The sequence below is a fragment of the Ambystoma mexicanum genome, chromosome 5p, assembly GCF_040938575.1.
Source record: "Ambystoma mexicanum isolate Mex_15411 chromosome 5p, UKY_AmexF1_1, whole genome shotgun sequence".
Lineage (NCBI taxonomy): Eukaryota > Metazoa > Chordata > Amphibia > Caudata > Ambystomatidae > Ambystoma > Ambystoma mexicanum.
In genome coordinates, this window is record NC_090930.1 from 56,273,004 (window position 1) to 56,299,368 (window position 26,365).

At 47.2% G+C, this 26,365-nt stretch overlaps 1 protein-coding gene across 1 annotated transcript in view; it reads left to right on the forward strand.

Moving 5' to 3' along the window:
• Positions 1-26,365, forward strand: part of TEX11 (testis expressed 11) — a 3,096,519-nt gene that overhangs the window by 1,570,186 nt on the left and 1,499,968 nt on the right. The window contains exon 15 of the mRNA XM_069612434.1: positions 331-416. Coding sequence (XP_069468535.1) covers positions 331-416 — 86 coding nt within the window. The remainder of the gene's footprint in view (positions 1-330; positions 417-26,365) is intronic.

Consider the following 26,365-nt stretch of genomic DNA (forward strand, 5'->3'; position numbering starts at 1 on the left):
GAGAATCATTCGATATAGGCCTTTTCTTTCTTATCATTCATCAAAATAAATACATGCAGAATTTTATGGTTACAGAAATGTCACCAGGCACAGTGATCGAATTATTACAACTCATAATCAGTCAAACCTTTATATAGCATCAGTATCAGCAAGTAACATTATTCTCCATCGTGAAAGTACATTGTTTTAAACACATCATAATTATTCTTACCTATGTAAGGGATAAGATGATGTTCCCAGGAAGCCTTATACATAGATTAGTGACTGGTTAAATGAGTAGGTAATCAGTATAAAAATAACACATCTCAGCTTGCTTTTATATCTTTGTAGGTCATTACACTGGAAAACAGCTGTCCACTGAAATTCTGAACCAGCTGCACATCGTCTTTTGGGACCGAGCTGCCAAACGTTTTGAGGTTTAGTACAGAGCTTAAGCAATGCACTTCTTTGATTTTTACTATATATGTTTTTTAGATACCATCCTCCCACAGATTCATAATCTTGTGAAATAGCTCCTGAATCTGATTGAATGTAAAAATATCTAAGCAGCTACTGTAATAGCAACAGAAGTGGCGTCTTGGGCATTGTTTTAGCTGGGGATCAACAGACGTATCAGACATATCAGGGTTTATTCTGTTAAGTTCATTGTGGTTATTTTATAAAACAAAAGTGCCAAAGTCTTAGGTTGGACTGCAACTAAGGTTCTGGGGATATCAAAGAAAACAATGATGAGTAATTTAGCTTCCTCGAGGACTATGGTCTGTCAATTCCTCTCTCTCGTCCCGTGGGCTTTGCCAGCCAGAAGCGAAAATAAACAGTCTTTGGGATTTTAAGTGCCCCGTTTGTTCATTCTTGGGGTTGATAGATGGCTGTCATTCCATTGCAGTTGTAATTGCACTTGTCAGTATGTCAGTCTCCTTGGCAGAAGTTTCCACCACCTTGGGTGCTTGGGACCTAAGGGTTATGGGCTGTATCTCCAGGATTGAGGGTACCACTCCTGACTGTCTTCCTACCACCTTCTCCACACTCTTTCCCTCGTCCGGCCCTCCTCATTCTCGTTCAACGCCTTCTGTATCTTTACAATCTCCTCTATTCTCTTTCTCTCGTTTTGGCTCTCCTCTGCCTCCCTTATTTATGTATTTATTTATTTATTGCATTTGTTGTTAGTGCCCAGGACCCAGAGGTATCACGGCGCTAGATTACATACGTGATGATCCTTCTACTCCACCACCTCCTGATCGTCTCCAACCTCTTACGTTCTTTCTCTTTTCCTGCTCCCTCTCCTTGTCCTCGTCCTACTAACTCCTCCACTTTCATTCCTGCCACTTGCTGGGTCTCCTACTCCAAAGTTTACTCTGTCACCTCCTAACTACTCCGATATACCACCTTTCTCTCATGTGACGCACTAACCTTTAATACCTACTGTACCGGGTAGGATTTAATACAAACATTGCGATCTCACCGTGCTCATAACAGAGGTATTATAGTCATCTGTGCCTATGTTTTTTAGACAACAGTAGGGGTTGTTTCTCGGGAAATTAATTTGGTATCACAGCTGATTCTGGTTTGGATCCACACCCTTGCGTGGGCCCTTGGACTGAAACTTCATTAGGGCCAAACATAATTTTAGGGTTTTGTTTGGTGTTGCCATTGCTGTCATTTATTTCCACCAGCCTGCATCCAATCGTGGAAAGACTGATCCGTTGTTCTCTGGCACTGGTGTCCACAAGCGTTGAGGCTCCTGGATGACATGCCGGGCGTTGGCATTTTGACATTTCCATTTGGCATGCCAACGGAGGATATTGTTGTTCAAGTATTCGCGGGCACCAGCATTTGTTTGCCCATAGGCGAGTCCTGCAGCAGCCCAACTTCTGCTATGGCCCTTCTTCTACGGTGGCAGCTCCCGGGGGAACAGAGATTACAAAGAACAGTGGTTGCATGGATAACACTACTACTTCGGCAGGTAGGCTAAGAACATTACTAGCAGTCGAATTCTGGGGAGGGTGAAGGTTTGCCTTCTGTTTGAAAGCAAGGCCTGGTGTCATGAGTGCATGCATAAAGACAATTGATTGTGTTAACCAGTTGAGCGCATCTTGAATAGTTGAATCCAGAGGAGCGCATCTTGGATACTCTTAAAAGTCATCTGGCCTGACTATAATCTGTAATTACTTTCTATCCAGTTACAACTGGACTGTAGGCCCTGAACAATTAATCTGATTCTAAATTTCTGGGATAAGCCATGCTTGGAAATGTAAAGACACAAATGGCCTCATTATGTGGTGTTGGTTAATTGCGATGGTATTATCATATACCACCTCATTACCACACCGCCTAACTATCAGGTGGGCAGAACGTTGGAGGATTTGCCTCCAAATATGAGTTTGGGGTAAATCTGCAGAATGACTGCAGCGGTAAGTCCGCCAAAAATGCCCCATAGAGTCCTATGGACTAAAGAAAAATGGGGACTTACACCACGGACCAAGTGCTGGTAATGGTGATGCAGTTTGGTGGTATCTGGGCATATCTACTGCCCAGATACCACCAAATTCGAATTGACCCCCAAAGTGTTTCCAATTTTGATTCTCTTTAGTTTTGAATTATAAAGTTAAACACCAAGTTCAGGCATGTCAAATCTAATCTTTAATGCAAGCGCTCCAAGTACATGCATATTTGAGCAACGCATTGAACTGTAATATTTGCACCTGTATCAGCTCACAACCTTCCTCTTTGCTTTCTCTTTCTCTCTCCCTCGCTGACCTATCTGAACTACCTGTCTGCTGTACCGACTGGTTGCTTGCTTGGCTACCCTCAGAGTCTCACTGCGTAGCCAGAGGCTCTTTCTTGATCAATCAACCGTGCACTGCCTCCGGGCCTACCACGCGCTTAGGGGCTGTAACTGTAACCCTACATACAGTCCCTTGTTCTCCTTGCTGCCGTGGCTTTACTTACTCAGAGCATTGCTGCCTTGTTTTCCCCTCCTTTCTCCCTTGCACTTCCCACTCCCTTTCCTCTTGCACTTCTTGTTCTTGCACTTGTACAATCTGAATGACCCACGGCCTAGTAAGATCGGTAGTCTGGTCCTCCCTCTGTCATCTCTCCCTTGTCTTGTCGCTCCTCGAAACACTTGTGTACAGGCGCGTTGTAAATGACTTATCATAACATATATCATTGAGTCTATTTTTAGCATTCATAATATTACTATAGGTAAATTAAATCATACAGTCCTAGAAAATACACATTTTTTTGGTCACAAAATTTACATTTTTGGTTTCCTGCGCTGAATCTTTTAGCCTCAGGAAATTACACATGGCTGAGATGTGTTTTGCCAAGAAGGCTTCTGTACTCCACAACACATTTTCAAGCTAGGCATTGATGGAAATGCATTTCTAATACACTTTCTATGGGTTGCATTATGGCTGAAAGAAAATATTTCACTGTGCCTTGGTATTATGAAGTCTGCCTTATAATTACTTCATCAGTTTATTTTCCAACATGTGGGCACGCACGTCAATCTGACAGGTGTCCCTTTTTAACGTGACTGCAAGGAAAAGTACCAATTTCGGTTGGGTGATATTGTATGTAAATATGTGCTCTGTAAGGCGCTTTGGATTAAGGCGCTATATAAATAACACATCATTAGCATTATCATTAAAAGGCAGAAATCTCCTGTGTACGCCAACGTCCCTCTTGCTCTTGTCAAGAAGGCCTTTCATTTATTTATTCTAAGCCTCATCTTTATTAGCTAAAGAATTAGCTACAGATCCCCAATTGCGGAATTGATGTTTCCAGGAGAAGCATGTGAAGTGAGGGACTTTCTAACAACACTATGGGCCTCATTACAAGTACATCGGTCCGGACTTAACGCTGCCGGTATAACCATACCGGCACCGTTTCCGCATCCGCCCAATCATGACCTGCGGACCCGGAAATAGCACCACCTCCAACCGCCACAGCGGAGTTTAGGCTCCCGTAAACTCCGCCTGCACGGAAATCCCTCCGTTACCGGCTATACTAAACACAGCGAGCATCACAACTAGCGCAGATATGGAAACACTGCCTAAAAAAATGGCGTTAAAACCGTGATCACGGTGGCGGTACCGCCGCCCCCGCGAACATGACGTTAAACAGTGCCTGCTGACCTGAATCAGGGCACAGGTGCACCAAATCAGCCCAGCTGGACCCAGCAGGCCACTCGGAGCCTACAAGAGGGCCACACCCAGCCCAACACAAAACAGAACCATGCAGGCAGCAGCTCTACTAGCATTGGGACTGGGCCTGCTCAACCAACAGGCAGCACTGCACATGATGGCAGTAATGGTGCAGAGGAGGAGGCGGAGGCGTAGGAGGCGCAGGCGGCAACCAGCTAACCCTGTACCTACGGCAAACCCCATTGTCCAGCCGGCACCACCTCGCAGGCAGCCTGCAATACCACGCATCAGGGCCTCACCCTGGAACCTTACCCCAGGACAGGTCCACACACTATACCGGCTGGACCGTCCAACAATCCTGTACATCACCACCATGATAGAGGACGACATCAGCAGCCACATAGACACCCCCACCGCCACCCCCCCTCCTGAAGGTTGCGTCTGTTCTGCATTTCCTTGGCACCGGCAACTATCAACACACAGTTGGTGAGCTGCACAGCCTTTCACAACCCTGTTTCTCCAAAATCCTGGTACAGGTACTGGATGCCCTGTTGCGCCATGTGTCGGAACAGATAGCCCTACCCCGTACCCTCCCCGAGGTCATTGCCACCAAGGTGGCCTTCCATGCCATAGCAGCCATGCCAAATTGCATAGGTGCAGTCGACTGCACCCACGTTGAGCTGACAGTACCACGTGCAATTGAGATGGTGTTCCGCAATAGGAAACAGTACCACTCACTGAATGCACAGATGGTATGTGATGCCACGCAACTGATAACACATTGCTGCGCACGTTTCCCAGGCTCAACCCATGACTCAATGGTACTGCGTGTTAGGCAGAAACCTGTGCAGTTCCCTTAGGGAACACTGCAAAAGATTTAGGACTACAGGTGTTGGCAGTAAACCCACTTGGTAGCAGTCTGTACCACCCAGATTTACCTGGTAGCTGTGGCTGAGCAGTCAGACTTCCCTCAAGAAGAGTTAGGCAGTATGCAAAGTATACACAATAGGCACTCAGATACAATAATACAAGCAAACACTGACCAGAGCTTTGGTATCAAAGTATATAATTATTTATTTAAAAACACAAAGTTGAAATACTCCAGCACTCTTATTGTAAAATATCCTAAACACAGTTACTATTATGATATATACACCCCTTTTTCCCTATTAGATAAATCACAGTAAAACACCACTTATTTTCATACAGAGGTGAGCGCTTAACTAGATTGCACTCTAATAAGTTTGTGAGAAAGGGAGGGAAAAAGACAGAATATGAAGAGGTACACCACTCTATGATTCAGGAACACTGTTAGCAAGGCAGAGAGCAAAAAGTCACTGGTGAGCCAAAGTCCAAAGGCTGGGCCCACTCTTAGAGAGAGCAGAGCACAAATGCGCCCAAGATCACACAGTTACACTAGGCTTAGAAAGTCTTGCAGAGGGTTCAAGAAGAGTTTAGAGAGGCTTAGAAAGTTTAGCCAAGGTGTCCCAGGCTAACCCAGGTTCGAAAGCCGGGGGCTAAATCTACCCCGTACAGTCGGTAGCAAGGGAAGCCAGGCGGGACACGGTACCTTAAGTGGGAAGGATCCTCCAGCGGTGGCAGTTGTTCCTGGTAGTGGGTGCAAGTTACGTCGTCGTCCAGGGGAAGAGAAGATCTCGACTTGGAGGAAAGATGAAGGTCGTTGCACTACCAGGGAAGAAACCAGCCGCAGAGTTTTCCGGTTAAAGGTGGTACCTTGGTTTCGCAGTCGTGTTAAAACGTGGTATTCTAGTTGCCGGGGTGCTTGGCACGGGCAAGGCGGCCACGAGGTACGTCGGGAAAGCGAAAAGACAGTGAAACTGGTTATCCCCAACAGTCAAAGGAAGAAGACTCTCCGGCGGGAGATCTCCTCTGTCGTTGGGAAAAGTGGTGAGGCAGTCCAGCAGGGCTCCACCGGTGGTGGTGTCGTGGCAGGACGGCTCAGCTTCTCCCTCGTCGGATTCTTAGGTCCTGTGGCGACTTCTGAAGTTCCAGTCCCCAAAGCCCTGCTTTTATGCAGCAAACCCCCATTCACTCAGCCTAGCTGTCACTCAAACATGCTAAGTGGTGAGCCGGCCGGCTCACCACTTGGGCCAATCAGGATGGAGTGCGACTTGAGTTGCCTAGGCAACTCAGTCCAGGGTGCCTAAATTCCCCTCCACCCCTCCTAAGTACCCCAGACATAGTGTCACCACTTTGGAGGGCTTCTGTGAAGAAGCCCGCCAAAAAGTGGAACAAAGGGCTTGACTTGGGTTGGAGTCACAGAAGAGAACACAAACGCCATTTTAGAATCAAGTTTTGGCGAAAAATACCAACCGCAGAATTAATATTAATTAAATAAACCGGCGGTATGTTCGAGGCTACCGTAAATAATTAAATAAAGATAGTACCCTAAAACAATGGGTAATCCCATAGGAAAATATTTGCGGTTGAATATAAAAAGTAGTATCCACTGCCACCAGCCAAAACTCGATCAGGGGGGACGGAGACGTGCCCTCTCGACTAACAGACCCTGGGGCAATCGAATTGCCCCAGCCAGTACGTCCACAATATGATGGTTTGTACTGGTTCTGTTCAGAATTTAAGACTAGTAAAGTTAATGGTGACTTTACATGCCCTGGGAGACAGTAGTCAGTCCCAGGGTATAGAGTCTATACTGGGGGGTCACTATGACACCCCTGTGTCACTGCACTGAGGGTGCTGTGTAACACACATCACAAAACACATGAAGCCCTATGGAGTAAAAGACCCCATAGCCCATTAAACACGCCACTGTTACACCATCCAATGAAGACAGTTTTCCTGTATATATAGAAGCGCTGCCTCAGTTTGTAGATGCTCTCGAACCTCAGGGAACACAATTATCTCCCTTAGGAGAAATGCCAGAGCTACCTGATGTCATCCTGCAGGAGGAGTTTTCAGACACTGGGGGTCATTACGAGGTTGGAGGTAACAATGCTGCAATTTGCAGCATGGTTACCTCCTTACCGAGTACTGGGTCCGGGTTCCTCAAATGAGGACTTACCGGACTATTCCAACCTTGGAGGACCCGGTAATTCCTCATTCGAGGAACCCGAACCCAGTACATCCCCATTCCCATTCGAGCCCCCATAGGGCTCAATGGGACTGGGGAGGGAGCTAACAATTGGCCTGTTAATAACGGTGCCCGTTGTTAGCTCCCTGGTCTGCTAGCGGGACATGCTAAGGGCACCTGGTTTTTCCAGGCGCCCATTGCGGGTCCCGCGAGCATACTCGTAATAGGTTGGTAAGGGGTTAACGGCGCCAGCACCATTACCGGCGCCGTTAACCACTTACCGCCCAGCTTGTAATGGCCAATCTAGCATCATCCCTATCAGCCCCACCGGACAAGGACGGTCGCAAACTAGAGGCGATGTGCAGGAAAGTATCCGCATCAGCACGCTTACCACCAGAGCGGGCAACGCGCTGGCCATGACGGCGAGGTTTGACCGCGAGCTTTGGCTCTGCATGTCCAATCTGACCAAACAGCTACCTGTAGAACTCCAGGAGGAAGCCAGGTCGATCATCGCCGATGGGGAAGCAGCTTCGGATCACATGATTGATGCAGCAGTCGATGTGGCGGAGTCAGGATTCAGGCAGATGGCCCACGGCACAGTGCCGAGAAGGCAAGCATGGATGAAGGCTACCAATTTCAGACCCTAGGTCCAAGGTCAGATATTAGACATGCCCTTCGATGGTCAAGAACTCTTTGGGAAAAAGATTGATGACCACCTCAAAGGAATCAAAACGGATACGGCACGTGTCATCAGCTCTTTGAAAGATAAAGACAAAGATCGCCAGTCTTTTCGTCCTTTTCCACATTCATCCTCGAAGTACAGAGGTTTTACCGTCTTTCCTACGGTCAGAAGTCGCAGGGTGGTTCATACCAGGACACCAAGTACCAGTCTGCCAATAAATACAGCCAGAGAGGGAGGCGGGGCTCTGCTCAAGGGAAGTTGCAAAGCAAACAAAACTGACAGTCCAGCTCCTCCCCCTCAACGTCACACCCCGGTGGGAGAAGGGTGAGCCAGTTCTACCAACGCTGGCAGTCAATAACATCAGACAAATGGGTTCTTTAGATGGGCCGCGAGGGACACACCTTGGAATTTCTAAACCAGCCTCCATCCTTGCCCCCGACTCAGCGCAAGGCCAAGCAGCAATAGAGCCAGTACCTTATACTCTAAGAGGAAAGGGTTTCTACTCCCGCAGCTTCTTCGTCAAAAAGAAGAATGGTCAATGGTGACCCATCTTGGACCTGAGAGCGCTAAACAAATATATCAAGCGCATCAAATTGAAGATGATAACTTTGCTCCCTTGGTTAAACAGGCACAATTTCTTGGCCACTCTAGATTTGGAGGATGTACCAATCCATCCAGCACACAGAAAATTCCTCAGGTTCATTGTGGGCGATCTTCATTTTCAATTTCGAGTGCTCCCGTTCGGTCTGAGATCGGCACCGAGACTTTTTACAAAATGCCTGGCACCAGTGGCTGCAAAACTCAGGAGGACAGGAACAGAAGTCTTTCCATATCTGGACGACTAGTTGATAAGAGCAACTTCCTCCTCAAGCGCATGCTTGGCAGTCTCAAAGACGACAAATCTCTTAAGAGGGTTAGGTTTCGCCATAACAATGCAAAATCCTGCCCAGTGCCCATCAAGACAGTCTCTTTCCTGGGAGCCGAACTCGACACCAACATTCCCAGGATGAGACCGTCGGCAGAAAGAGTAACAGCAATCCTCTGCTTGACCTCGTGGTTCTTAGGGAGAGAAACGACATTGGTGCGTTCTTACAAATTCCTCCTGGGCATGATGTCCTCATGTATATTCTTCATACCAAATTGCAGGCTACGCATGAGGCCCGTCCAGGAGGCACTGGACCACCAATGGAAACAAGCTCTTGGCTCTTGGGAGGACATCGTCCAGATTCCAACGACGCTGTACAAAGCTCTTCAATGGTGGAATGCTCCGCAGAACCTTTTACAAGGGATGCCGTTTCAGGCACCAACGTTGACCCTTCTTTTGAGGACAGACGCGTCTCTTTCGGGCTGGGGTGCTCATCTAGCGGACCTACAAACCAAGGGCTCCTGGTCAAACCAGGAGTCCCAACTCCACAGCAATGTGTTGGAACTCAGGGCCATAGGGTGGGCACTGACAGCTTTCCTTCCAGTTGTGGCAGGACATGTACTCACAGTACAGACAGACAACACGACCTCCATGCACTACACAAACAAGCAATGAGGCACGAGGTCAGAGATCTTATCTCAAGAAGCTCAACTACTATGGGCATGGGCATTGCACCACTGAGTCCAAATCAAGGCGGAACACCTTCTGGGGGTGGACAATGTCCTAGCGGACAAACTAAGCAGAGACTACACATCCTCCCACGAGTGGGAGCTGGACGAGAAGGAAGCCCCACAGCTCAATCTTTTTGCCAACCGGGCCAACAAGAAATGCAAAATGTTCGTCTCCATATACCTGGAGGGCCAGTCAGTAGGAGACGCGTTCTCGGCGGATTGGATGGGGAAATTCCTATATGCCTCCCCCCTTTCCCCTCATACCCAGGATAGTACGCAGACTGAAAGAACAGAGGTGTGCTATGATCCTAATTGCACCGGACTGGGCACAGCAGGTCTGGTACCCGACCCTACAGCACCTGTCCCGATGGCCCCCGATTTGCCTCAAAGCGCATCAGTATATATTGACACAACAGAACCGCAAGGTCCTCCATCACGATCCAGCGAGCCTGTCTCTCAAGGCCTGGTTCCTGAGCAGCGTAAGCTGATGAATCTCAATCTGCCTACGGAGTGCTGGGACATAATCAGAGCCTCAAGGGGTCCTTCTACAGGCATCAATTACACTAGGAAATGGACTTGTTTTTCCAAGTGGTGTGAGATATATGCTATTGATCTTTTCATCGCCTCGGTTGAGCAAGTACTTCCCTACTTATTGCACTTAGCCAAAGCAAGTCTTTCACTGTCGTCAATCAAAGTCCACCTATCAGCCATTGCGGCATACACGACGGCCGCAGAGACGCAGTCCTTACTCTCTTTTCCGGCCGTTAAGGTCTTCCTGAAAGGACTTTTGCGTACATACCCACCTACGCCGTTTCCAACCTGGAGCTTGAACACTGTGCTAACAGCCCTCATGGAGCCTCCTTACGAGCCCATTCACAGGTGCAACATAAGATTCTTGTCATGGAAAACTGCTTTCTTGATAGCCATTACTACGGCCAAGAGGATCAGTGAGTTACAAGCCTTATCATCTGAACCTCCCTTCACCTTGTTCCATAAGGACCGGGTCATTTTGAGACCACATCCTAAGTTCCTCCCGAAAGTAATATCGGAAATGATGCTCACAGAACGCATTGTCTTACCAACTTTCTTCCAGAATCATTCTTCGGAAGCAGAACGAACATTGCATTCTTTGGACATAGCATGAGTTTTAAAGTTTTATTTGCAAAGGACTAGAGAGTTCCGTTCTTCAAATAGACTGTTAATCGCCTTCTCTGGCCATACAAAGGGCCAGCATATTTCCAAACAAGGTCTGGCGTGCTGGGTCTCTTCATGCATCACCCACAGCCACCTAACGAAAGGCGACCCCCTTTCCAAACCGCCCTCAGCTAACTCCACCAGAGGGAGAGCGGCATCAACAGCGTTCCACGCAGGGGTGTCCTTGAAGGACATATGCAGAGCCGCCACGTGGAGCACTCTGCACACGTTCGCTAAACACTATTGCCTGGCTGAAGATACCAACAAAGAAACTGCAGTTGGACAGGCAGTGCTCCGCCACCTCTTTGCATAAGGTAGGACCAGCCTCCTTTTCCCACCTTTCCCTGAGTATGTAACTGTTGTGTTGCTGCATGGTAAAGGTTTGATCAGAAATATGTTTTTTCTGTATTTATGCATATATGTATATTGATGGTGGCATGTTTTTAACTGCTTGGTATTCTATTAAAGCATCTGACTCTATGAAAGATCCAATGATGGAGAAGTCTTAGTTACTTATCTGTAACTGTATTTCTCCAACATAGATTCACATGCGCCCACCCGCCTCCCCTAAGAGGCTGCTTCTACGCTCAGCACCCATCATACTGTAATTCCTACGGTTCGAAATCTGAAGATGGCTGCCTGGGGCGGAGCTTAAGCCCTACCACCTCATTGGTTGGGGTCATAAAGGACCAAAGTGAGGTGGAGGGACTACACAATAGAGTGGCTCATAGGCCATAATGGGCTATGTACATGCATTGCTATTAGCAATGTGTGTATATTAAAAAATAATTATTATTTTATCACCAAGGATTCCCAGTCTGACGACGGTTCATCAATAACATAGCTGGTGTTTCCACTTTTCCATTTTAGCGGGAAGACGTTCGACCCACTGGATAAAGAGGCACGTAATGGTCAACATATATTTATTGGCGTGTGAAGAACTTGTCACTGGACCAACAAAGTTCATTTGGAAATCAGACCATAGTAAGGTCATTCTTCTCTTTTGTAGGGGAGTCCGGTGAGTGGGAGAATTTTGTTGGAACTGACCACACACTAGACACTCCTTTAAATAAATATGTGTGCAGCCAATATGCAACCTCTCGTAGGATTTCCTTTGTCTTTTGAAAATCCTGATGACCAACTGTTACTGCATCATGGGCATGCTTCAGTGTTATGCTTTTAAATGAGATCGGTAAAACCCATTGATCATAACGAGAAAGGCATTTCTTACCAAAAGTCTGTCTTGAATTTGAAACATCTTTTCAAATCTCATCAACACTCAAAAATACTCCTTCCCCTTCCACTCTAGTTTGAATAAAGGAATGTTTTCTGGGTTCTCTAGATATTGATAGAATCGTCCTATAATTGGATCTTTTTGTGCACTATTTAAATCTTGGTCTGGAGCATCTCTACTCCATTGCTGAATAGGAGGCTCATTTTCAATTTGGGTTTGTGATTGTGTCACTGCCATGACTTGTATTCTCCAAGGAGATCTTTATCAGTGTACTCGCCTTGGATTGCTCCTGTTGTGAGTTGGTCGCCAAATAATTTCTTGTTTTAGGGGGAGCTTCAACTCCTGAGTGACCCTGAATTTTCTTCCAATAGAAGGTCATATTGTTTGATGTTACTTTATTGTTTAGATTAACCTCCCATGTTTCAGGGTTTTGTTGCTGGCACAAAGAATACCTCTCACCTTCCAGTTCACTAAATGTTCAACAAATCCATTTCAGACATAGGCCCTCTTCAAGACTTTCCTAGTGAGGTACTACCGCACCGGCAAAGTACAAGTGAGGCTAAGAGCTGGAGGTAAGTCATGCACCTTGCCGGCAAAAATCACTGGTATTACCAACACCGGTATTAGTCTTCCATGGATACAATTTCAGGTTATTTCCCTTCACTCATTCTTTGGGGATAGATTTATTCTCAAAGGTTGAGTAGAAGTCCTTTCATTTCCATGGTGTTCTTTCACAGATATGATAGTAATTTCTGGGACCTGAGTATTTTGGAAATATATTTCCACTCGATCAGGATGTTTTTTTCTGGGACCTGAGTATTTTGGAAATATATTTCCACTCGATCAGGATGTTTTTCAATGAAGTGACAGGTGCCATTCAAATTGACATAATTTGCACTTCTTTTGAGTTTTATTGGGCAGCGAGTTTGGGTCCAAAAGACCTGGTAGACACAATCTATCAGAGGTGAGAGCCTCCTGAAGTAAATCATTTCATAGTTAAACAGGTATGCTCTGGGGAGCCACGAAAATTCCTGGATGGGTTTAGTAGGGGTTGTCCTGTTTTGGTTTGATTCCAGTAACACCCTCTGCTGGGGTCTGGTTCCCGTCAAAATTGTGACGCTCACCAAGGAGGCGGTTGAGGAAAATGCAGTCACTTTCCCCTCTTCCTTGATTAATAGGACCAAGTGCTTCTCTAGATATCAAGGCCATTTCTGACCTGGTATCTTTACCTCACACTGTCCCTGAACTTGGGCAGGAGCGAAAAAACCTTTTATCTTTCAACTCCAATTTACAGACAAAGTGTGACTTAGCAGATAATTCGGATTTCCTTTGTTGAATTTTCAGAATTTCATAAGCTTGACCTTGGGTAGTCCCTCCAGTGGTATTCTTTCCAGGGTCAAATTTATGTGGGTTGGTTGAGTGGTAGGAGGGGACCTTTAGATCCCCCCTTGTTCCCATGCTCCACGGACGGGCCCAATCATGACTGCCTCGGGTCCAGTGCCCCGGCCCCGAGGCACTCATGTGAAGACACCTCCGGGAACCATCACCCCTTTCATAAATACACATTTGTATGCACGATCATGTTCCTGTGCCCACTCCTGGACAGCAGGATTGGGACTACCTCTTTGTAATGTACCGATTCCATTTGCAAAATAACAAGAGCAGTCAGGGTTTCATCCCAGGCCTCAGTCATCTCTGCCAAGCGCACAGCCAGCGCGACTCTACCCCCACCGCCTCCTCTCTGCCGTCCACATAACAGCTCGGTTTGCATGCGAAGGCCGGCAGCAGGAATGCAACAAAATCCACACTGTATCGCTTGCCGCCTAACTCCCTTCAGTAATTTAGATGCAGAAGGTTAGAACCAGAGCTATCTTTCTCTTTAAACCTGCCCTGCACCCCACAAGGCACCGGCCATAAAAACCTAATCCCTGTGTACCCCAGAGCAAAGTCAACAACGAGGGGAGAAGCTTAAATCAGTGAACGTGTCCTTTCCTTCTGATAGGCATGGGCAAAGAGATGGCCCGTCCTCAAGGGTAGACCTCACACAAACCCTCTGATGTCCGAAATAAGCTAACGAGTAAACAATGTAAATACGCGTGCAAGTGGAAGCTCATGTATGAACCTGTTATATCGAAAGTAGAATGCATATTGATTTATAACATTGAAGTGTGCACAATGACTAACTGTAATGTATCGACGTGTAAACAACTCTTAGATGTGTTCAAGCTCACACAATGCTACCTCACGGTTGATAACGTAGAATGTAAGTGTATAACGCGCTATTAGAAAACCTCATGCGAACTACAGTCAAATGCCATTATGTACAGTTACGTGTAGACAATCTCTCTCTCTCTCTCTCTCTCTCTCTCTCTCTCTCTCTCTCTCTGGAGACAGGGGAAGATGGGTGGAAGAAAGGAGAGATCCTGTTCAGAATAAACGATACCCCAACGCGAATAATAGAAATAAATACTGCAGACAGCGAACGAGAAGTAGAGGAAGGGGAGGCAGCGTCAGACAGAGAGGAAGAGTGTTGGAGTGACAGAGGAACAAGGGGACGAGGACATGAGGTTAGGAGTTGCGGCTGGCGGTGCGTCATTCAGAGGAGGGGTGTCTCCTGTAGATGAATGGACAGGGAGGTTGAGAAACAGAATAGGGCGTATGTCAGTAGTTGGAAAGAAAGGAAAAAAGGGGGGTGGGAAGGCCAAACTACATACCAAGGGCTCAAATGGAAAAGGCCAACTTGCTTAAGCAGCTGCCCCCACTCTCTGGAAGCACTAGCAAGTGGATATATGCGTTTGAAAAACACACGGCAGGAGTGCCCTTGGCAGTGGGGGATGTTAAAAGCTTGCTTGTGTCTGCTGTGGAAGACCAGGCAAACAGTGTCTGGGCAAAGGTGGGGTTTCTAGGAGTAACATTATGCCATGATGGGGCCTCCTTCAACACAGTGCGAGCACGCGTGTGGGATGCATTGAGGGAAACATTCCCAGACATTCCCGATTTGCAGTCAGTAATGCAATGTACAATGAATGATGAGGAAGATGCGATGAGTTTCATTCTCCGGGTGCAGGACATGTGGAGAGTGGAAACGGGTACGGCCTGGGACCAATCAACATCCCTGTTTTACTTCATCATAAAAAGAGGACTCCCAAAGGAAGTGCAGAAGGCCATTGATAAAATAGCTGGGATAGAAGCAAAGCGGTGGCCCGAGATTCAAAGCATCATAGTGCACCACTGCAAAAGGATCAAAGAGAGAGAAAAAGAGATAGCGCAGCAGCTGGCAGACGAAGCTAAATTAGTGCAGAGCAAGCTGATGAAGGTCAGTGCAGTAGTAGCTACCAGCACGGTAGGAAAGGAGCGGGAGGATGAAGGCGGACAGATGGGAATACCAATGCAGATGATGGCCAACTGGACAGGTAACAGTCAGGAGCAGAGCAGTGGGCAGGGGAAAACCAATATGAAGGGCAGCACTGGCAATCGAGAGGTGGGCGAGGAAACAGAGGGGGATTTAAGGGTTCGAGAGGAGGAGGTGCGGGGTACGTAGGGTCACTAGGAGGAATGCAAGGGCAATGTTGGCAGTGCGGGAGGTGGGGCCATTTTATGCGAGAATGTCGAAGCAGGCCAAACACTTCATACACAAATGGGCACCCGCACCCCGCAAGCCCATATGGGCTGCCGATGGGCGGCGGCAGGAGAGACAGCCAAACAGACCCCAGATACACGAACGAGCGTCCAATGCCCTCTCAGGACACATCTGCACACCCCCAATATCACAAGCATGCCCCGCACACGCGTAACCAGACTTATGCCACTACCGCCAATGGGGCCCCAGCAGCACCGTGCAGAGGAACGGCAGTGGTAACGGGGAATGTTTTTGACACAGATTACCTCCCATGGCACTCAAAATAGGACAGCCTGTCATGATCTCTGCTTCCAAAAGGTCAGGGTTTTCCCAACTCCCTTGGAAGCAGATCCATAACCCAGGTTCCGAGTGCCAACCAGTCCCAATTGGGACCTTTTGGACCCAGTCCTGGCGCCAGTGGCACCAGGCTCATAAATATGCCCAGTCCCAGCGCTGGAAGCGCCGGGCTCATAATGCTTGGGTGGACTTACCTGCAGCAGACCATGCTGCTTACTTGCCTGCCAGTTGAGCCTCTGATCCTCTTCTGTTTGGAACTACTTTTCCTGTTGGGTGGGGCAGGAGCCACTCCCTAGGTTCAGAACACTGGAACTCTTCTGGAAAGCAGGAACTCTTTTCTTACCTAGGCGTGGCTGTGGAAGGAGACACCTAAGCACTACAGGAGGCTATTTAAACCACACCCCATGGATGAATCTTGCTTTGCGTTATTCTGCATCCTCTGCAGCAGGACGCTCATCGTGTCTTCTGCATCTGATCCTGGTCCTAAGGAAAAAGGCTTACCATCCTGAATCCAGTCTTCAGCAACACCTATAAAGACAAGAAAGAACAGGTTAGCATTACGGTCTTCAGTGACAGCGCTTCACTTACCTGGTCCATCGGCTGTCACCAACGCCTCGCGCTGCATTCCGGCATCTGAAAGACAAAGGCTTACCTACTCTTCGTGCGCTCCGGAGGTCTTCGCACTGCATTCCGGCATCTGAAAGACAAAAGCTTACCAGCTCTTCGCACGCTCCGGAGGCCTTCAAAACAAGGTGCGTTTAAAGACATGGGAGAACTTTAATACTCACGTGTCAGTACTCCTTTCCACATCTAACCCAGTGGGTATTCCGGCACCCTGCAGCCTCTCCGAACTTGTACCTGCAAAATAAAAAGACAGTTAGAGCGCATCGTGAAGCAGGCAACAAGCGCTTACTTACGTGCTTCCAGGCGCTTCCATTCATCACACGGGCTCCATCTTCAACTCACTTCAGCCCGTCATCCGCCATCTCCGGAACCCTGCAAAACAAGAGACATCATTACTAAAGACTTTTAAAGACATTAGAATTACTCGAAACTTACCGTTCGTGCAGTAAACGACGGACAGCAGTCCTCTGAAGTCAAGAGGCCTGCTCCCCTTATCCAGTGAAGAAACTGGTTACAGCACCCTGCCACGAGGCAGATGGAGAGCACGGCGTTCACTTACCTAAGGTGAGAGCGTTAACCTTTGGGGTTCTACAGGAGAAGAGAAAGGGAGGAAGAGAGAGACATTCAATAACTCAGTTCATTAATCCCATATTTTCTATCTGCAGACATCTTACCCTTCGAGTCAGACATACAGTGTACAGAGGTCCAGCCCAAAGAGCCAGCCGTGTGTTACACATCACCTTTGAAGATACGGTATACGCCCAGTCAAGACCGGCGCCTCTACGGGAATCAGGTGAGCGTTACACAGCCCACAGAGAGCACTTGCGTGTCCAGTACTATCGATAACCGGCGACGCAACAGAGGAACCACTCGTAGGGGCAACGATAGGAAACAAACAATTCATTTTCATGGTAGATTCGGGAGCAGAAAAATCATGCCTCAAGGAGGGCAGGTTCCCGATCTCTAATCGGACTTTGGAAACGCAGGCGTTCTCTGGGGCGGTGGTCGAGGTTCCATATACAGAAGAGTTGGACGTAACGATGGGGGAGAAAACTGTATGTACCCCCTTATTGTATTACGAGGAATCACCCATCAATCTGCTGGGTAGGGACCTACTCAATAAGCTCAATATGTCTATCTCGTTTACAGAAAGGGGGAGAGTATGCTCCACACCAGGCATATGTGCAATTCGCGCTATGTTAGCGATATACACGCAGGCAGGTTTCTCACAAACACGAGGCATACCCGTAAATCCAGACATGTTCATAGAAGGGCTGAGAATATTAACAAGAGTGGTGCCAGAATTGAAGAATAACAAATGGAGAGTGCCATCAGAGTTCATTTTTAGCCCAGTAGCAGACCCAGAAACAGTGCCAGGATCTATCGTGTCCCTAGACATACACGCCGTGCAGGTGTCAGCTCAAAAGATAGCAGTAATAGCAATGGACATGCAGGGATGCCAGTGGAGAACAGTGCTGTGCATCGATGCTAATAAAGCCCTGCAAGATTTAACTGATGAAGAACTTTTTGATGACACAGAAGATGCCGGGGAGATAATAATGGAAATTGCCATCCCCTGTGATGTCATGATCCGAAGACGAGGGGTACAAGTGCCCCTCGTAGCACTGATTAAGGCCCCATCAGCATACTTCGAAGAGGACATGACCCTAGTGCCACCACAACTGTGGGCCACAGGCCCACATGATGTAGGCCTACTACATGAAGTGACACCTGTAAAGATCAAGCTCAAACCTGGGGCTATTCTACCCTGGGTGAAGCAGTACCCCATATCTAGGCAAGCTGAGAAGGGGATAAAAGACAATCCATGCACTAACGGTACAGGGCATAAAAGTCCCTCAAATTCACCGTGCAACACCTGTATTTACCCAATCAAGAAGGGGAAGGGAGGGGCTTGCAGGATGATCCAGGATTTACGCCCCCTCAATGACGTAGTACAGAAAGAATTCCCTCTTGTCCCAAATCCTGCGTCAATACTGTGCAGCATTCTGACAGAGGCCTCCCATTTCATGGTGGTAGACCTGAAGAATGTGTTCTTTTAATCCCCCTCGATCAAGGTTCTTGGTACCTCACAGCATTCACATTAGGGGGTAAAAGGTATAAGCATTGCCGGCTGCCTCAAGGCTACTGCGAGAGCCCTAGCATCTTTAATAGGATACTTCATGAAGACCTCGGAAACATACACACATCAAGCCCCATAATTCAATACGTAGACGATCTGTTGGTCTGCAGAAAAAATGTGATCATTCTATTGACACACGTGGCCCAGAAAGGGTACAAGGTAGACAGACAAAAACTGCAATATTGTCTGACAGAGGTCTTGTACCTGGGACAGTTGATCTCAAAAGATGGTAAACGAATCATTCCGGACAGAGCAGCAACAATAAGAGCAGTAAAAGAACCCAGTACAGTAAAGGAGATGCAGAAGTTCCTCGGCATGTGCAATTACTGCCGCGCATGGATATTAGACTATGCATCATACACAAAGCCTCTGCTGCAAGCACTCAAAGAGGCACGGAGGGAGAACACTAAGTTGCAATGGACGCAGGAAATGCACACAGCTTTTGACACTCTTAAAGAACTGATATCCACTGCACCGGTTCTCGCGACACCAAATTATGAGCAGGAATTTTACCTTTTCTCACACTGCAATGGCACTCTCATGACTGCCGTGCTGACAAAGAAAACATGAGTAGGCCACAAGCCCCTGGCATTCTATAGTGGAACACCTGACACAGTGATGCAAGGACACTTTGCTTGCGAATAGGCTCTCGCAGCCGCCGCGTTCGCAATAGTAAAAAGCTCCACCATTCTGATGGGATGCTCTGTCACGTTATACGTGGTGCACTCCCTGTTTGCCATACTTGAGAGATCAAAGAGTACGCTGAACACCCAGAGAGCTACAGCATACGAACTAATTATTTCCAGTGCCAACATTCACATAGTGCGGTGCAAGTGTGTAAACCCAGCCACCTTCATCACAGAGGCATGCACAGTTGAAGATATGCAACAGCACGATTGCGCCACGTACACAGGAGATGGCGAAGATGCACACAAGGCACAGGAAACTGCATTAACAGGAGGAGAAGTTTACTTTGTTGATGGGTCTTCTTCCATAGATTGTGAAACGGGAGAAAAACACGTAGGAGCAGCAGTGGTACGGGTGGATGATGGGGAGTTTGAAGTGATTGTGCAAAAAAGATTACCCCCACATTTCTCAGCCCAAGCAGCAGAACTAGTAGCACTTATAGAAGCACTCCATGCAGCAAAGGATGTATGGTCACAATTTACACATACTCCGCATACATGGCCACAACAGTACACGGGGGACTAGCGCGGTGGGTAAGGAGAGGATTCAGGAGAACTGATGGCTCCTCTGTACAACATGCAGCATTACTAGGAGATCTAAGCGATGCCCTGAACGAACCCACACTCATCGCAGTCGTGAAATGTCAGGCCCACGCCCGAGGTGATGATGTCATCTCATTAGGAAACACAGCAGCGAACGCTGCTGCCAAAGAGGCCTCCTACCTACCCAAGAGCCCAACAGGTGAGTACATATTACAGAAGGCAATAGAAGAAACACAGCCAGAAGGGTTTAACTCGTTGCCAGTTTCGCAAAATAATCGAGCTCCAGCTCGATGCATCTGGTGAGGAAAGGGAAATATGGGTAAAGAGGGGGTGCAGTCATTCACCAACTGATTTGCTGTGGAGACAAAACGTCACAGGCAAGGTAGTGATGCCAATTCAACTGCTAGAAGTGGCATTTAAACAGTTACATTTTCCAGCCCACAATGCGAAGCAACACATCACTGCAGACATTCAGGAAAACTGGTTCGCCCTGGGTTGCAGGAACATGTCTGAAAGCTAATAGTAGAATGTATCACTTGTCAAACATACAATTCTGGCATGACACTACGAACACTAAGGGGCACACTTCCAAAACCTGAAGGACCATTTAGAGAACGACACAGACTATGCCGACATGGGTGAGCGGTGTAATGGGGCCAGATATTTGATCGTTGTTGTATGCCCATTGTCCCGGTGGGTGGATGCAGGACCCTGTGCCCATCCAGATGCACGGTACACCGCTAAGTTTCTAGTGCAAGAGGTTTTTCCTCGCTGGGGCATTTGTGACGTCATACGTTCCGACAATGGAACTCACTTTGTAAATGACATGTTCAAGAACATTACGGCCATGTTTGGTATAACACACAAACTCTGCACGATTTATCATCCGCAATCGAACGGCGTTGTAGAAAAAATGAACGGACTGCTCAAAAGCAGACTGTCAAAACTGTACCACACGCTAAAGAAGAACTGGGTGTACTGTTTACACCTGGTGCTTATTAAATGAGAAACCAGCCCAGCAAGGACCACTACCTGTCACCGCATGAGATCGTGACAGGTAGGAGGATGCATACAGCTAACTCGCCCCAGCGCAGACAGTCAGATGCCCATCAGAGTGCCACAGTTCTAAGTGAGGAATTCCATGAATATCTCAGAAATCTGACACGAGCAGCTCACGCAATAGCAAAACAAACAGTGCACCCCTTAACACAAGACACGCCATCAAACACGGCACCAACTACAGACAACACAGCCTGCCAGCTGATGACAGGGGACATGGTATACGTCAGAAGTTTTGTGAGGAGGTGGAATGGGCCGAGATTCCATGGCCCATACAAAGTGATCTTTGGAACACCCACAGCAGTCAAAGTGGAAGGACTGCGGTACTGGGTGCATTTGACAGATGGTCGCAGGGCCCATAGTGGCACTAACAGTGAGGAGATCCAAGAAAGTGCAGAAGAGTGTGACCCAAAAAGCGCAAATGCGTAAGGTGGGGTAAGAAACTGATATCTCATTAGAGTTACAGAAAAACTCAGGGACAGTAAAAGGTGTAAATATCTGTGCCGAAGCGGTAGCACATTTTTTATAAGTAAAACGAGAAAAGGTTAATGAAAATTGTTTTACCATGTATAATGCGACTTTAGAGTATGGTGTACAGTGATGATGCATAACCAACGTCTATTCCTCCCTCAGCAATAGAATACTGCAAAAGCCACAAGTATCTCCCTCCCTCTTGCCCTCTCCAGATCTATGATTTGAGAGAGGAGGGAGGAACGGACGTGGTTCGAACAATGAATATACATATGGATTTATTATAAGTGTAATAAGATGAAAAACAATAGATGTGAAGCAATGTATAAAAGGAAAATAAGGATGAAACAAGCCAATGTGTGGCTGTAAATAACGTCTATAATGCTATGCATGATTAACAAATATTTCTGTCTTATTTATTAGGAATATCACTGGGCATGGACGAGCCTCCAGCGAAAGCTAGTGGTAGTGTAGATAGGGGTAGACGGAGGAGAGAGTTGTATCCTAGCTATTCGTATGAATGTGTGTTATTTTTGTATGCCGTGGTGTTCTTTACAGCACTATTCGGTCTGTTTTTATATTGGGTGGTGGTATACATTTCGATTGATGCTGGCCAGGGGGGCCCAGGCATGAAAACAATAAAAGAAGGGACCCACCTGATCTGGGACGGGGCAAGGCTGATATGGGGTCATTGGACACCAGAGAAAGAGCAGAACCATACGATTAGTTTAAATACAACACACAACTCCACCATGCTGGCTACAACACCGCTCCAAAGGATGAATGATTCCCATTTTAACGTATACACTATGAATAATAAAACACCCTCAGAACTCACTTGGGTGCAGAACCACCCGTATCCCACCACTGCAATCATGCAAGACACAGGCAGGCACACTGCCACAACTATTGGAGAAGGAGGTAGTGAAGGAAGAACGATGCTCCACACTAATGGCAACTTTCATGTCATCATGACAAGGGAGCAGGGGTGGGTAGTGGAAGGACATGGGTTACCACGAAAACAGAGAGAAGCAGAGGTAGAAGAGCAGGACAAGGAATACAAATTTGGCTTAGATACAGTTGACAACCCCCAGCACCCCCACCAGACAAATAAGTGGTATGCCGATATGAGCCATACAGCGCAACAAACTACTAATGAGAGTTGTTAGGTATGCTCCCTCATACCTCACACCTCAGGTACCCCGAAGGTGTTACTGCCACAGGAAATACCAATTGCAGAGGCCCAATGTCTTGTACATCTGACGCTGTGCCGGATCAAAAATACATTTCAAGCACACAGTTTCTTTTGAATTGTTGCAGAATGAGCGCACCTGCTACTCCCGGCAGCAAGGAGTGATCTGTGTAAAAGAACCTTTCCTGGTTATAAAAGGTATGTTGCACGCTGACAACAAATGGCAGAAGGAAGAGATATTGTGCAAAGCGGAAGCACTACGAGGCCTATCTGAAAATAAACTGGCCTGGGTACAGAAGACATGCGCTCCCATATGGACTGAACCCATAAGCAAACTCACATGGGTCACCAAAATCGAGAAGCCCTTCAAGCTACAAAACATTTCTTACAAATTATGCTTCCATGGACAGGGGAAAAAAGACATGGGCAGAAACGAAAACTGTAGCAAAACACTCATACTCCCCGACATGAAGAAGGGCACTGCAGCATTGATGGACACTTACTGGGTCTGTGGCAACATGGCCTACCTGTACCTTCCGCAGTCCTGGAAGGGGACATGCTCCCTGGTAACGTTACACTCTGCACGAATGGTAATTCCGGAGAGCCACATCAAGAGGGGGGTCGGGGTGTATATACCTGAGCTGCACCCCCAATGAATATGCCAGACGAGGACACAGCCTCAGGGCAGTTTGTAGAGCATGGATGCAGATTAAAGGGACTCCCGCATGGGACGTGGCAGTAGCTAGAGAGGAGGAACATAGAAGGTTGGGACAGGTACATTATTCGTTACTTAAGCAACAAAAGGGGGGAAATGAGTGGTAGGAGGGGACCTTAAGATCCCCCCTTGTTCCAATGCTCCCAGGACAGGCCCAATCATCGCTGCCTCGGGTCCAACACCCCGGCCCTGAGGCACTCATGTGAAGACACCTCCGGGAGCCATCACTCCTTTCATAAATACACATCTGTATGCACGATCATGTTCCTGTGCCCATGTTTCGGAGAATTCTCTGTATAGGCTAATTTCCCAAACCCAGTGAGTCCCCCAGCAGCTTTGCTGGATTTTAAGGTCTTTTTTTTTCTCCTGCTAAGAGTGAGACTCTTTTTTCCCACTCTTAGGAATGATTTGAGAATGTCATTTGACTTTGTAATGTGTTTTATGGGCTATGGGGTCTTTTACTCCATAGGGCTTCATGTGTTTTTGGGATGTGTGTTACACAGCACCCTCAGTGCAGTAACACAGGGGTATCATAGTAACCCCCAAACATAGACTCCATACCCTGGGACTGACTACTGTCTCCCAGGGCATGTAAAGTCACCATTGACTTTACTAGTCTTAAAGTCTTAAATTATGAACAGAACCAGTACAAACCATCATATTATGGAAGTACTGGTAGGGGTAATTAGATTGCCCCTGGGTCTGTTTCTCGAGGGGGCACTGTGCAGTCCCCCCTCGTCGAGTTTCTGGCTGGTGGCAGTGGTTACCACGCGAAATATTCCACCGGAATATTTCCTATGGGATTTTCCCATTCATTTTAAACGCACCACTTTTTTGGTGCAATGTTAAAGATACTGCCGGGTTATTTATTTAATATTTATTCTCCGGTTGGGTCTTTTTGCCAGGACAATGGCATTTGTGTTCGCCTCTGTAACTCCAACCCAAGTCGAGCCCTTTGTTCCACTTTTGGCGGGCTTCTGCACAGAAGCCTCCAAAAGTGGTGCCACTCTGTCTGGGTCTACAGGATGTGTGGGAGGGGGCAATAGGCGCCCTGGACTGAGTTGCCTCGGCAACTCAAGTCGCACTCTTGTGTGATTGGCCCAGTGGTGAGCCGCCTGGCTCACCACTTAGCATGTTTGAGTGACAGCTAGGACTGGTGAATGGGGGTTTTCTGCATAAAAGCAGGGCTTTGGGGACTGGAACTTCAGAAGTCCCCACAGGACCTAAAGAATCCGAAGAGGGAGAAGCTGAGCCGACCTGCAACGATGGCACCACCGGTGGAGCCCTGCTGAACCGCCTCACCACTTCCCGACGACAGAGAAGATCTTCATCCTGGAGAGTCTTCTTCCTTTGAACTGGTGGGGTTAACCAGTTCACCCTCTTTTCGCCTTCCTGGATCGTCTCGTGGTGAAATCGCCCGTGCCAAGCACCCCGGCGGCCGGATAGCCACGCTTCACCACTACCGCGAATAAAAGGGTAGTACCTTTTAACCGAGAAACTTTGCGGCTGGTTTCTTCCCTGGCAGTGCAACGACCTCCAGCTTTCGTCCACGTCGAGACCTTCTTTTCCCATGGACGAAGCACTGACTTGCAACCGCTGCCAGGAACAACTGCCCCCGCTGGAGCTTTCTTGCCATTTCAGGTACTGTGTCCAGCCTGGTCTCCCTTGCAACAGACTGTTCTAGGTGTCCCGTAAATCCTTGACTCTCTATCCTGGGGTGACCTGGGACCTGTTAACTAACTTTTCTGAACTGATCGAACTCCTTTTGAACTATCTGCAAAGACTTTTAAAGTGTACTTCAACTGTGTGATCTTGGGCACATTCCGCCTTGCTCTCTCCAAGAGTGGGCCTGGCCTATGAACTTTCTTGCTCTATAGTAGACTCTGCCTTTCTTGACTTGCTGTGGTTCTTTTAAAAGTGTTGGTATTGTGTGCTTTCCTAATTCTGCCTTTTCCCTCCCTTTTTAAATAATTATTGGAGTGCCATCTTGGTTAAGCGCTCACCCCTGTATTGATAATAAGTGGTGTTCTTTTCCTAAGACTTGTCGAATAATTAATCAGGGAGGTGTATATATTTCTAGTGACTGTTTTTGAACTTGCTTGACATATTAGTGCCAGTGTATTTTTACAAGTGTGTTTTTAAATAAATAATTATATACTTTTATACCCAAGCTCTGTTCAGTGTTTGCTTGTGCTACTGTATTTTTGTACCTAATGTGTATACTCTATATACTGCCTAACTCTTCTTGAGAGAAGTCTGACTACTCAGCCACAGCTACCAGGTAAATCTGGGTGGTACAGACTGCTACCAATTGGGTTTACTGCCAACACCTGTAGTCTTAAACCTTTTGCAGTGGTCCCTAAGGGAACTGCACAGGTTTCTGCCTAACACTTGTGTACAGCGGTGGGATTTGTATTGAGTATACATTTTATTGTGCTTACAGATACCTTAGTGCAACTAACCACAAAGCTTGGCACTAAAACGTTTATTTTCTAACCTGTCAACCATGGAAAGTTATAGTCAAGAGTCCCTTGCTACAAAACTGCTGATTGTTTAAGAGTTCTCTGTAAGCATAAGAATCTCCTGACTAAAGGCAAGAAAATGGAGCTAATAGAAAGATTGTTAGCAAACCAAAGTCTGGGTGATGGTTCAGAGGAACCCACGCTCCCAGAGAATGTAGATAACAGTGATGATATTGATATTGATCAAAGTATTGAAAATCTTGAGGCAGAGTCAGAAGAGGAGGGTGAGGCTGTTGTGACTGTCCCCCCTAGGCCTCTGTCTGCTCTACCAGCTGTACCTACTGGGCCTTTACCAGGTCCCACACTTAGTCCTCAATGTCTTGAATTAGAGAAAATGAAACTGGAATTGGAGTTTAAAAGACTTAATGCTCAAGCAGAACAAAGACACCAAGAACTGAATCGAGAACTAAGGCTCAGAGAAATGGAGCTCAAGCATGAGCTAGAGATGAAGAAATTGTCTGTTGAAAATGCTTCCCTCTCCGGATCCTCTAGGTGTACCAGTCCCAAAAGACCCCGGATGCCTAAAGAGATTGTGGGTATGTATGAGCCTAAGTTGGATGTGTTGGATTGGTTGGCTATGTTCGAGTATAA